The 13,012-nt window shown below is 40.6% G+C and overlaps 4 protein-coding genes across 10 annotated transcripts; 2 read left to right on the top strand and 2 right to left on the bottom strand.

The window, feature by feature from the left end:
• Positions 1 to 3,774: 3,774 nt before the first annotated feature.
• LOC132701933 (uncharacterized) lies at positions 3,775 to 7,331 on the bottom strand. Of its 7 annotated transcripts, none has more exons than XM_060670253.1 (10): positions 6,831 to 7,331; positions 6,587 to 6,769; positions 5,987 to 6,535; positions 5,622 to 5,875; positions 5,336 to 5,570; positions 4,913 to 5,274; positions 4,641 to 4,849; positions 4,459 to 4,591; positions 4,265 to 4,384; positions 3,775 to 4,214 (listed from the first exon to the last, which is right to left on the bottom strand). In XM_060670253.1, exons 1-10 carry the CDS (start codon positions 7,280 to 7,282, stop codon positions 3,967 to 3,969), a joined length of 2,745 nt encoding a protein of 914 aa, XP_060526236.1. In that variant the 5' UTR covers positions 7,283 to 7,331; the 3' UTR covers positions 3,775 to 3,966. The 7 variants fall into 7 exon arrangements, 5 of the variants coding, with proteins under 5 accessions (XP_060526236.1, XP_060526238.1, XP_060526237.1 ...); XM_060670255.1 differs by having other exon boundaries at positions 3,775 to 4,199; XM_060670254.1 differs by having other exon boundaries at positions 5,336 to 5,594; positions 5,652 to 5,875.
• A 227-nt stretch (positions 7,332 to 7,558) lies between these two features.
• Positions 7,559 to 9,707, top strand: LOC132702008 (putative sodium-dependent multivitamin transporter). Its single transcript, XM_060670401.1, has one exon. The coding sequence runs from the start codon at positions 7,671 to 7,673 to the stop codon at positions 9,420 to 9,422; it is 1,752 nt and encodes a 583-aa protein (XP_060526384.1). The 5' UTR covers positions 7,559 to 7,670; the 3' UTR covers positions 9,423 to 9,707.
• A 409-nt stretch (positions 9,708 to 10,116) lies between these two features.
• On the top strand, positions 10,117 to 10,727 carry LOC132702134 (protein mago nashi). The gene has a single exon (XM_060670581.1). The coding sequence runs from the start codon at positions 10,132 to 10,134 to the stop codon at positions 10,696 to 10,698; it is 567 nt and encodes a 188-aa protein (XP_060526564.1). The 5' UTR covers positions 10,117 to 10,131; the 3' UTR covers positions 10,699 to 10,727.
• Positions 10,728 to 10,800: 73 nt separating this feature from the next.
• LOC132702013 (src substrate cortactin) lies at positions 10,801 to 12,980 on the bottom strand. Its single transcript, XM_060670408.1, has 6 exons — positions 12,545 to 12,980; positions 12,250 to 12,493; positions 12,030 to 12,195; positions 11,696 to 11,976; positions 11,024 to 11,620; positions 10,801 to 10,975 (listed from the first exon to the last, which is right to left on the bottom strand). The coding sequence occupies exons 1-6, from the start codon at positions 12,691 to 12,693 to the stop codon at positions 10,895 to 10,897; spliced, it is 1,518 nt and encodes a 505-aa protein (XP_060526391.1). The 5' UTR covers positions 12,694 to 12,980; the 3' UTR covers positions 10,801 to 10,894.
• Between the last annotated feature and the right edge of the window lie 32 nt (positions 12,981 to 13,012).

Raw genomic sequence — 13,012 nt, 5'->3', positions numbered from 1 at the left:
ATGTGTTGTCGGAAATGCCTACTATGCATGTGGACAGGCCGGAATCGTCTCTTTGTGATTCTAACGATCAGGCGAGTGGTTCCACGTCTGAAGAATCAGGTAATGATTATTCCAAACTTGGTCAAAAAATTCAGGACCGATTGGTTAATAAGCAGAATATTGAGATGGCGGACATTGTTCTTGTTATATTGAATATTTTCAACTCTATTAATGAGCAAAATAACAAAATGAGCAACATTTTGGAGGAATTGAAGATAATCAAGTCTGTTGACTTTAGTGGTGAGATTGATGTTCTCTCTTCTTTTGAAGTCGGGCAATGATACCCAGCTGTCTGTTGGGTGTTCAGAAATTTCATCTGATATTTATAGTGAGATGCAGGATCATTCCATCAGATCTAAGAATGTAATCTTGTACAATGTACCGGAGAGTTCAGCTGATGACTCGAAACTCCGTGTTGTGCAGGATAAGGAACATGTATCTAAAGTTCTTTCCGCAACTCGGGTGAATTGTTCAACATTTAAGGCATTTCGACTGGGCAAACTTAACAACGAGGGCCTCAGGCCATTGAAAGTTGTTTTATTTGATGCATCGCTTATCTCCGTTTGCCTCGCAAACCGTTCTTGCTGATAGTATTATAAAGGTTAGAGCGGACTTAATGCCACTGCAGAGGGATCAACTAAGGAAAGCATATGAAGAGCTTGCCGCACGTTCTGTTGGCGAGCCAGGTTTACATGTTCAATATGTCAAAGGGGTACCGAAGGTTGTTCAGCAGAAGAATACTTCAAGCCCAAAAAACTACAGGCTGTCAAGAAACATCAAGAATCCAAAAAACTGAAGATTTATTATCATAATGCGGGTGGTGTGCGTACTAGATTGAATGAGTTGGCGCGGTCCGTTAATAGCTGTATATATGATGTTATTATATTGGTGGAGTCGTGGCTTAACGAGGACTACTTGGATTCAGAACTAGATTTTAGTGACTTTATTATCTTCAGGCAAGATCGCAGTACTGGTAAGACGAGGGGAGGCGGGACCCTTATTGCAGTTCGCAGACAGTTAAAGGCACACGTGTTTCATGTTAGTTGTTCTGTTGTGGAACATATTTTCGTGCAGGTTTCGTTTGGAGTGAAAAAATTTATTCTTGGTGCGATTTATGTTTCTCCCTCGTCGCCTACTTCAGTGTATAAGGAGTTTACTTCCTCTACTTCAGACCTCTTGGCTTGATACGCAGATTGTGATGTGTTGATTGCTGGCGACTTCAATTTACCTAGTGCGGTTTGGAGTAATTCGCAGAGTGGTTTGCGTGTGGTGAGTATGGAGTTTGTCGCGTCGACATATCTGCTGTGTGCCTGTTTTAATTACCATAATTTAGGTCAAGCTAATTGTATCCCTAACAAGTTTGGTCGATTTTTAGATCTGTTTATGAGTTTGCCTTTGGCTCAGGTTTGTATCGCATCCGAGAGCATATTGAATGTTACAGAGCATCACCTGGCTTATGAGATTATGTTGCCTATTGATTGTGATGTTGGTGTAAAGTATGATGCCTTTTATTGATTTTAGAAATTGTAACTTTGATGCAATGAATTGTTATCTGTCTTGTATATCTTGGGAGGGTGCACTTGACCCGCGGGATGTTAACAGTTGTGTTGATTATTTTTATAGTATTTTGTATGGTGCGATTGACATGTTTGTTCCTGTTAAGCGATTTAAGTCTTCCAATTTCCCTGCATGGTTTAGTCGTGAACTCCAGAACTTAATTGTTATGAAAAAAACTGCGCATACAAAATACAAGCAAACTAACAACGCTGATGATTATTTTTATTTCTGTGGGTTAAGGGATCAGTGTAAGGCACTGCGTAGTGAGTGTTACAGTGCATATATAATGCGAATTAATCAGGATGTCACGTATGACCCAAAACCTTTTTGGAAACATGTAAATAGTTTGCGAAGTTCAAGTGCATATCCCAGTAACATGTATTTGGGTGACGAGGTTGCCGACTGTGGTCAGGATATTGTTGGCTTGTTTGCAAAGCATTTTGCTTCTACTTTTGAAAAGTGTGGGGGTGTGATTCCTAATTATAGTTTAGACTTTAACTCCATGAGTGTTTCACTTACTGATGTGTTTGAGAGTATTATGAACTTTTCAGACTGGATTTTGCCATGGCCCGGACGGGCTTGATTAAGAAATGTGTTTGTACTTTGAGTAAGGCACCACAGCATATTTTTAGCCTGTCCTTGTCTTCAGGTATTTTTCCCGACTTTTGGAAGATTAGCTATTTGGTACCGATTCACAAGAGTGGTGATAAAAGCGATATCGCTAATTATAGAGGCGTTTGCATACAGTCTGTGGTTCCAAATCTGCTTGATAGGTTATTTTGTGAGAGACTTTCCTGGCATCGCAGGGGAATTCTGGCAGATCAACAGCATGGATTTGTACAGGGTAGATATACCGCAACAAATTAATTCACCTACCAACAATTTTTGTTGAACGCCTTTGAGGAGTTTGGTCAGGTGGATTGTGTTTACACGGATTTCTCGAAGGCGTTGACCGGGTGGGTCATGTGCTTCTTGTCTCTAAGCTTAGAGCTATGGGCCTCGGTGCTGGGTTGGTGCAATGGATTAATTGTTTTCTGTCCGGTCATACTCAGTTGGTTCGTATTAATAATTATGTCTCAGGTAAAATTGATATTTTTTCGGGAGTCCCCCAAGGTTCTCACACTGGACCCATCCTTTTTAACTTGTTTATAAATGAAATTGTCGGTGTAGTTTCGGAATCGCAGTGTCTTTTGTTTGCGGATGATTTGAAGATATTCAGGAGGGTTGGATCACGCAACGATGCTCTGCTGCTTCAGAGAGACGTTGATAGTATTTGCATGTGGTCTAAGATTAATAGCCTCGCGTTCAATGTAAAGAAATGCTGTAGTATTAGCTTCAGTGGTTCGTTGAGTATGGTTCACAACCAGTATAGCATTGATGGAATCGCGATCGAGGCCGTCACTAGTATTAAAGATTTGGGCGTTTGCTTCGATTCTAAACTAAATTTTGTGACACATTTTGCTGAAGTAGTAAACAGGTCAATGCGAGTCCTTGGGTTTGTTGTACGTAATACTGGCCAACTTACTCCACATTGCTTCAAACACCTTTACGTCTCTTTGGTTCGCTCTAGACTAGAGTATGCGTCTGTGGTATGGTCTCCATATTATGCCTGCTATATAGATAACATTGAAGCTGTTCAGAAAGCATTTTTAAGATCTTTGGCCTCAAAGGCGCATATTAATATCTATAATGAGTACCAGATCAACTGCAGTATTATAGCTAAGGCTTTCAATATTGATACTCTTCAAGCCAGAAGATTTCAGAGTGATTTAGTTTTTCTCTTTAAGATTCTGAATGGTTGGTATTATTGTCCAGCAGTTCTTTTACATCGCATGCAATTTAACGCATATTACAGAAGCTGTGATAACTCAATGTTTCGCATACCTTATCATCACGCAAATTATGGAGTTTATTCGCCCCTTACTTGAATGCTGAAAGGGTGCAACTGTTTAAAGCTGGATCCTTTTGTGAGCAGCCTCCGTTCTGATGTGTTGCGCTCGAATGCTGCCAGTTAATTCTGTTTATTGTGATTGTTACATTTTGTTATAGTTTCTAGTTGTTATAATGTTTATACTGTTATACTGTCTTTCTCTCTTTATCTTAATATGAATGTAAAATTTTGTAAAATGGTTAATCCTTAAATATGTAAAATAAAAAAAATAAAAATTGTAGTCCCGAGCAAATAGTTTTATTTCCATAAAAATGGAAGTTATGGTATTACTTTTTCATAAGGACTTGGCCTCAGGTACTGAAACATAAACTTAAACTACCAAACTTTTTTAAAGTTAGTATTGTTCCACACTTTGGATATTTGGAGTTTTATTAATCGGCTGTAAAAAACTTTCAGTCTTACAATAAACTATTCAGATTTTAAAAATAGTTATGTGTTTTGTCGGGACCGCCGAAATGGGAGTCTGATGGTGACGAGACTCTCCCAACGTCGCTTTCATCATTGATGCTGCTATTTCCCAGAGATTCTTCGGGCAAAGAACTAGCGTCGTGATCCGAAGGTCCAGGCTCCACCTCAGCAAAATCAGCGGTATTATTTGAAGACTCTGTCGTCTCGTCATCGTCCGCGTCCCCGTTTGCCTCAAGGGTGGTCACTGAGGGATGGACACCTACATCAACCCTTCCAACAGATTCATATTAAACAGATCAAGTTACTTACCCAAACCATCGCCCTGACAATAAAAGTGGGTCTCCATTGGAATCTGAGACTCCAACGATATGTGGTAGCCGCCCAAGATCTGCAACAGCCAGCCAGGAAAGTTACCGATTTGAACTGAAGCTGCAAAGCAAAAATCTAAAACTTTTCCCCCAAAGGAAATAACACAAAAAAAAAATAATACCTCTACAGTTTACCTGCTTGTGGCTCATGCGTCGCTCCATCTTGCAGGACATCTGCTTGCGGTGTCTGATGAAAATCCTGCAAAAGATCTCGCTCCGACAGTGGATCAAACAACGCTTCTTTGCTGGCGCTGGCCACCTCTTCTGGCTAAGTATGAAAATATTTTGTATGAAATTAAACTAAATCCTACACTTACCTCGATGGCAGGCTCCAACGGTTCTTCGACAATCAACACTGCCGGAAGATCCTGTGCGACAGGCACAGCTACATCGTCATCGCGAAAGTTATCATTATTGTCTTCAAAACCGGCGCCGTTGTCCTGCAAAGGCACGACTGGCTCGTCCACGTTGTCGTTTATATGATCCGCCCCTTCTGCTACTCGAATTTCGCCGGCAAAATTATTACCTAAAATGAACATAAACTCAATTCTTCTTTTTTAAACGCGGTCCTAAAGTCCTTGCAACTTGCCCTCATCGTCCCTATTATTGTTCGCCAAGTCGCCGTTTTCGACTAACTGAGGCTCTTCCGCACGCTCAGGATTGGCCACTGGCCTTTCCTCGATGATCCCCAAGTAATGGATCAACTCAGCTGGGTCCTCAACATCGATCTTATTCAAACTGTTTTGTACTATACAGTTGGCAATGCTTTTGGCGTCTTCCTCGATGCTATCTTCACACTTCAACTTGACCTTCTTCTTTTTCGGAGAAGTCGACGGGCCCGCGATCGCAAAATCGGGCGGTTTTTTTAACGCCTTTAACACTCCGTACGAAACGGTTTTCGCAGCGAAAAGTTTGTCCGCGTCATCAATTCTCACCGCTTCCGATTTGACGCTTGGCAAAGGAATTTTTTTTTTTGAAATTAAGAGACAAGACTAATGCGAATCTAATCTACCTGTGTGCCTCTGCTGATAGGCGTTTATCCTTTATTGGTCTCTTCAAGTGGACCCTGTTATCACTGCTAGCAAAATTTGGGGTAGTTTTACCATCATCAAAGTGGTCAACTTCCTCTAAATCCTCGAGAAGCCACTGGGGACTGTCGTCTTGCGGCGAAGGCGATTTTTGATAACCAGAGTCCAACAAGGAATCTGAGTGGGGTTTATTTTGAGTTTGAAGTGGCGGTTCCGTTGCTGATAAAATATATTTTTTCGCGGCTATACATCAAATGACAAAGTTTTTACCTTTCATGTCTTTGTAACTTGCCCACTCACTCTTTTCGTCCACGCGAACTTCGTCCCAATCTGACATGGGTTTGCAGTTTTTATTGGACTCGGTCCTAACGCTGGGTGCACACTCGCTACTATAACTTGAAGTTTCCGACGTTCCACTAAAGTTTTCCATTTCTTGAGGCACCCAAATGATGCAGTTCTCGCTAAGCTGAGTTTCTTGTATAAGACATTTTTCTATGGTGTAACCGGATTTTATTAACAGTGTGCTGAAACGGTTGATTTTATACTGGAATTTGCACTCTGGTACCGAAATAAATGAGTGATAAATGTCAAACTTTGACAGAAAAGTATAATAAAACAAAAAGCCCAGGACTCACCATGTTTCATGCTCTGATATGTCTATATTTCCATACATAATATCCATTACCGGGATTTCACATCTAGCCCGTTCCTCTATATAAAATCTACTGTTGAGAGAACCGAAAGTATGTATCCTATAGTTGAGAGTGTCCAGTAATCTTTCTTCGTCGCTTTTGCCATCTATTTCATAAGGGTAAACAATTTTCTGCACCATCTTATAGTAAATATTAAATGACGGGTTGTACTCGACATTTTTAATTTTACCGCTGCATGATCCGGGGCTGGAGTAAGTGCAAATTCCGACACTATGATCGGGCACACAGAGTTGACACACACACTTGCACAGAAGTTTTCCTTCAGACACGGCACTTTTACAAAAACTGTCAGCCAGACAGATGCACTGCCTGGTGTAGGAGGAAGATATGTATTTTTCACAAATAAAACTTTTGTGCACAAACACAGCCACCTGGGAACAGGCCCCAAGCTGTTCAGAACCTGCGGAGCCCCAGCCTACTCCAGAGAATTCTACTGTATAGTCAGGAAACCTTTGGACTATATTTTGAGCCCTAAAAATATATTTATTGGGAAAGTACATTAACATTTCTGATTATGTCTACCAGTCTTCAAATTGTTGACGACTCCACTCAAACTTATGATCATAGTGCCGAAATAAATTGACTTTATTGAACAACACATTGAAATCCTGATTTGGAGTTGAAACTATCACAATTTTGGGCTCAATAAATGAAAACACATTGTAGGGGAAGGCATCTAGAGTGTCTGGATAAAGATGTTCAATTCTAGAAAAACATTATTAATTTAATTTAAATTTAAATTCATTAAAATTAACCAATCACTTACAGTTCTATAGCAGTCACAACAGTTGTGTTCCTTAATCTATAATCAGGGTCTGAAACACTGCCTGCGAATACCGACACTTCCAGGGGGCGGTTACGCCTTATCAAATGGTCACTAATCATTGGCTCTATTCTGAATACCTTTTCTTCAAGCAAAACTTCATCAATGTCAATCAGGAACATTTCTTCAATACTGAGACTCCTGAGAAATATAAACATACCGAATTCGGCACAACCAAAATCTACAAGTTTTCTAATCTTGGTCCTCCACCGTTCGTCTATCAATATGTGGTAAACTTTCTCGTATCTTTGCTTAAAAACAGGAGGATCGAATTTTAACTCATACTCCACTTCGTACTCGCCAGCCGTTAACGATACATCTAATTTTTTGAGCCTTACTATGTTCTTAAATAGCCGGTATATTAACAAGTTCAAACAATGAAACACAAATATCATTTTTACAAATTTTGCTTTTTAAATTTAACTCGAAGTTGGCAAAACAAGAATCTTCTTCTTCATTTTTACTTCAATTTCTATTAGCTAATACCAGCAACATCCGACCAATTTTTGTCTCTTTTCCCTTTATTAACTAAATTCGTTAGGATCATTTGACCAATTTCTGTGCGAATTTTTATTAGCACTGGCCTTTTGATCACTAGGCCGACATGACCAATTTTTTTTAACAATTTACCAATAAATTTTCAGCGCATTTTTTTGTTATAAATCCTGGAGATTTTGAAATACCCATCTAGTTTATAGTTAACTTATCGTAACGTTTGTGAAAAACTAAATGTAGGTCGTCTCGTTGTGTAATTCGCAGCTTGTTTGGCGCAAAGCAGTCGCAATGGCAATATTCGGCGTTTGGGACTACGTAGTGATAGCAATAGTTTTATTAATTTCTTCCTTCATTGGGATCTACTACAGATTTACGGGCGGTAAACAGAAAACGATGCAAGAGTATTTGCTAGCGGACAAGAACATGTCCATCACGCCAGTTGCGTTCTCCTTGATGGCTTCCTTCATGTCTGCAATAACAATACTGGGAGTTTCAAGCGAGAATTACACTTACGGGTTTCAGTTTATAATTATCAACATTTCGTATGGGATCTTCACGCCCGTCGCCGCTTACCTATACCTGCCAGTATTTTTTAAGCTGCAAGCGACCAGCGCCTATGAGTACTTGGAGCTCAGATTTGGAAAAACCTCAAGGCTGGCAGCATCCCTCTCTTATACACTGCAAATGACTTTGTACATGGGAATTGTGGTTTACGCGCCCGCTTTAGCGTTGGAGGCTCTAACAGGCATGACGAAAGAAATCGCCATACTATCCATAGGTTTAGTTTGTACGTTTTACTCAACAATAGGAGGCATGAAGGCTGTGTTAATCACGGACGTCTTCCAGTCCATGTTAATGTTCGTCTCAGTGTTCAGTGTTATTGGTTATGAGTTGAAAGAAAGAGGCAGTTTCTCGGAAATTTGGCGAATAGCGGAAAGCGGCAACCGGACAGAACTATTAAACTTTGATCCCGACCCGACGGTAAGGCATTCTTGGTTTTCCTTAATAATCGGGGGCGGTGTGACTTTTCTCTCGCTCTATGCAGTAAACCAAACGCAAGTCCAGCGCTACTTGACTATCAAGGACTTGAAACGGGCCCAAATGGCCCTCTGGTGGAACTGGCCCATTTTGACAACTCTGAGCATAAGCACCTCGTTTTCTGGTCTGTGCATTTACTCGAGATATTTTAACTGCGATCCAGTGACAGCGGGCCGTATAAACAGCATAGACCAATTGATGCCATATTATGTTGTTGATACTATGGGCGCAATCCCAGGTCTTTCGGGTTTATTTGTCGCTGGTATTTTCTGCGCCTCTTTATCCACTGTATCTGCTGCCCTAAACAGCCTCGCCGCAGTCACCGTTGAGGATTATTACAAGCCCTTACACCGTCTAATATTCAAGAGAAACATGTCCTTGAACGCGGTGTCCCTTCGGACAAAAATTATAGCCCTTATTTATGGGTTTGTCTGCCTTGGGGTTGCATTTTTGGCGCAGCTGTTGGGAGGGGTGCTCCAAGCAGCGCTCACAATTTTCGGGGTGGTCGGAGGGCCGTTGCTCGGATTATTTTCCTTGGGTATGTTTACTTTGACTGCCAATGAACAGGGCTCAGTGACGGGGTTGATTTGTGGGGTTTCTGTGTCCTTGTGGATTGCTTTCGCTCCAAAACCGGGCCCTCAAGCTTTGCCTACGAGTATTGAAGGTTGTGATAGCTCAAATTCTAGTCACTTCATAGAGAATATCGCTAAAAGTCTGAACATCAATGATGACGATTATTTTTGGCTATACAGAGTTTCATATTTGTATAACGGTGTGATTGGGCTACTAATAACGTTCATAGTTGGATACTTAGTAAGCTTTGGAACCAGGAAACTATTCGGGAAGAGAGTGGACGATGAACACTACGATCCCAGTTTATTCATACCGCCTCTGGAAAAGAGGTTGAGAAGGAAAATGAAAATTTCCATGCAGCTTACCGATTTTAACTCGGTTAAGATAAGAGGCAGCACAAACATAAGTGCTAGTTACACTGCGGGGTAGCTTTTAGCAGAATTATAGGAAAATCTCGTGTCTTTTAATAGGGGATCTTAATTTTTTGTTGTTTTTGTTAACTAAATAGTACTTAATACACATATTTATTTAAGAATATTGAAACGGGTTATTTACTTAAAACCTTGTTTTCGGATGTATGCGGTATCCGAATTGTAGCATTTCTCAAATAACATATAAATGAATAATTATGTCTGTGATAAGGAAACTATTTAAACCAAGTCAAAAACACTTTTTTTACAGATACATTTGTTTTGCTTGTTGTTGATTGTAAAAAAACGGTAATATTTACAGTTTTAATAAATTCTTGTTTTATGTGGCCTTTTTATTCCCAGACCTAAAAAAAATAATTCCTTATTGCTCACAAAATGAAGGTTGTAAAAATGTTAAATCTCGCAATAAAAGATATATTATTATATTAGGTTTATCTCCAGACCGGTCCAACAAAACTAAACCGCTTTATAGTTAAACAACAGCAATATTTATTCTAAAATTACAAATTCAAGGCCGTTCGTATAATCGTTAAACGTGATGACAATATCGGGCAGTTAACTTTAATTAACGTCAGTTTATATTCCCTGGGCTTTTTTTGCTCTGGATTGTTTTTAATTAATTCTTAATTAATTTTTCTTATTGCAAAATTTTGTGTGGTTCATGCTGAACTGTTTTTATTTTAAATGTTCATCTTCTTTTAAGACAAATGGTCGCTTTACTGAGCTCAATCGCCATTTGCCACATAGATAGTCACCAGTTTCTTTCCTATGGGTGCATTGTTTTGAGGTTTAGTTGGCAAACTGACCCGGGTGGCGAGTTCCTCGGCAAAAAAATGCCCGCTGATTTTTATATCCGGTACTACGTGGGGCACAAGGGCAAATTCGGTCACGAATTTCTCGAGTTCGAGTTTCGTCCGGACGGCAAGCTACGTTATGCAAACAACTCTAACTACAAAAACGACACCATGATCAGAAAGGAAGTGTATGTGCACCAGTGCGTGATGGAAGAGCTCAAACGAATCATCGTCGATTCGGAGATCATGGCAGAAGACGACGCGCTGTGGCCGCCGTCCGACCGCGTCGGGAGGCAAGAACTGGAGATCGTGATCAACGACGAGCACATCTCGTTCGCCACTTCGAAAACGGGCTCGTTGGTGGATGTGAGCCAGTCGAAAGACCCCGAAGGGCTCCGTTGCTTTTACTACTTGGTGCAGGACTTGAAGTGTCTGGTGTTCTCGCTGATCGGTATGCATTTTAAGATTAAACCTATATAAATGTGTAGGATATTTTGTAATAAAACTGTTCAAATGATTTTAGAGATTTTTTAATTTTTCACCTTTCACAGTCATTTTAGAAAAACGAGGTATTAAAATATACAAAAATTTATTGCATAAAGCATATTGTCAAAATAAAACAAGTGTTGATCTTAGTAAGTACAATATAATACTTATATATTGAGTTAAATGGAGGTCATTCGTTGCACTGTACATAGTTTGCCGGGAAGAGGCCATATTTTCCCTTGCACAAACCTCTCCACCATCCTTCATCAATCTGAAAATATTTATAATAAGTTTCATGAGACAAATATGGGCAACATACCTTTTCTATGTGAGTTATTACATCATCAGGATCAAAGGATATCTCATCTTCCGCTGCGGCTTGATAATCATACAAAGCCCAGGCTGATATTCCTGTATCGACAATATCCTCTTGACTGTAGTACTCGGGCTCCTCCACTGCTTCAACCTGGGCCGGAGAAGCGACCACTATACCTTTAGACTCGGCAATCTCCTCATAATTTTCGTAAAGATCCTCTTTGGTCTGCAAGGACGTCTGACTTTCTTCCTCGACATCGTCATCATTTTGTTTCTGCCTCTGCAATTGTTTCAACAGCTCCAACTCCTCCTTGATGGGGTTGGAGATGGTTTCCCTCTCTTCCACTTGAGCTGTGAATTGAGCAATTTTGTTCTGATTAATTTTTTGAGGCGCTAATTTTTCTTGAACCTCTGAAGGTTCACAGCTTTGTGTCAAAAAAGCCATTTTGGACGAGTCCAATTGTTTCGGAATTGCGGCCGATTTCTCGGGGGAAACTAGATTCTCCTCGTCAGATTTTGCAAATATAGCCGCTTTCGCTAAAACATTTTTCCTCTGAGTTGGCAAACTGCTAGCAGAGCTCTGCTGGTTCTCCTTTAACGCCTAAAAGAAAAGGTATTTATTTGAGGGGGTCTAATTTCTGGTCAATTCTAAACTTTAAACTCAACCCCCACATACCATGTGCTCAAATCGGGCTCTCAAGTCTGATGGCTTGGCTCCGCCAATATCGGGTTTAACTTTGGTGTAATTTGTCCCAACCTTTGTCGCCGGCTCATCAAACGACGCGGCCGACTTGTCGACCTGGTCTGTCTGGAGCCCAAATTTTCCGCCGAAACCGATTTTATGGTCAGTTTGACTCTCATGTTTCTGAGGCGCTTCATGGTGGTCCCAACCTACGGCCGATTTGTCTTGGCGGTCCGCTTGGATGCCGAATTTACCCCCAAACCCTTTCACATAGTCTGCAAAAAATTAAGGACTCCACTACCCAATACACAGAATAGCATTAGCAAACCCTTCTGGGATTCGTGCTTCTCCACCTTTTCAATGTGATCCCATCCCACTGCCGATTTATCCTGTCTATCAGTTTGCACCCCAAACTTTCCCCCAAAACCAGAAACATAGTCTTTTTGGGATGTATGTTTCTCAATTTTCTCTTTGTGGTCCCAACTGACTGCACTCTAAATGCAAGGCAAAGTGTAATTCAATGTGTTTGACTCATATAGTAAGCTAACCTTGTCTACCCTATCTGTCTGTACACCAAATTTTCCCCCAAACCCTGTAGAATAATCCTTTTGAGATGCATGCTTTTCCACTTTCCCTATGTATTCGTGCCCGACAGCAGATGAGTCCATTCTATCTTTTTGAATTCCGAATTTTCCGCCATACCCAAAGGCTGGATTGTCGGGAGCTTCTTGGAGAGCCTTTTTCTTCTTCATAGCATCCGCTTCTTCCGTTTCCTTTCGCAGTTTTTGCATACTAAAACCAGCAAACATAAAGAAACTAGGATATTGGTTAGGTGGGACTTACTCGATAGCCCCTGCAGTCCGCCCAGCGGACGAGCCCCATCTTTGTTGCTGCTCGTCTATATCGTTCACAAAATCGGGGTCAGTTTCCCAGTCGTCGTCCTCGGTGCTCTCGTTGATTTTGATTTGCTGTCCCGCTGACGCTTTCCACATCTTTTTGCGGGGTTGGAAAAAACGCTCAGTTCATAGATTTGATAAATATGATGATGAAGATAAAATATTTATCAATCTTTATCGGCAGATGACGCAGCCATAGTCATATCAGTCATTTGAACTACCAACAGGAAGGTTGTACCACTTTAGTGTAAAAACGTCGGCGGGTAAATTTTCGAAAATTGTTATTGCCATTGTGGTTTTGTAACAAAAATCGTTTTTTTCGCCATTTTCAAGCGTTTTTAAACACCGCAGAACGTAATTTACGTGAAAACGGAATACCGCTGAATGCTGAATTGTTATCGGAAAACATTGTCGC

The sequence above is a fragment of the Cylas formicarius genome, unplaced genomic scaffold, assembly GCF_029955315.1.
Source record: "Cylas formicarius isolate icCylForm1 unplaced genomic scaffold, icCylForm1.1 PGA_scaffold_5__7_contigs__length_24384050, whole genome shotgun sequence".
Lineage (NCBI taxonomy): Eukaryota > Metazoa > Arthropoda > Insecta > Coleoptera > Brentidae > Cylas > Cylas formicarius.
The sequence above is the reverse complement of the archived record's forward strand: the minus strand, read 5'-3'. Positions and strand labels throughout refer to the sequence as shown.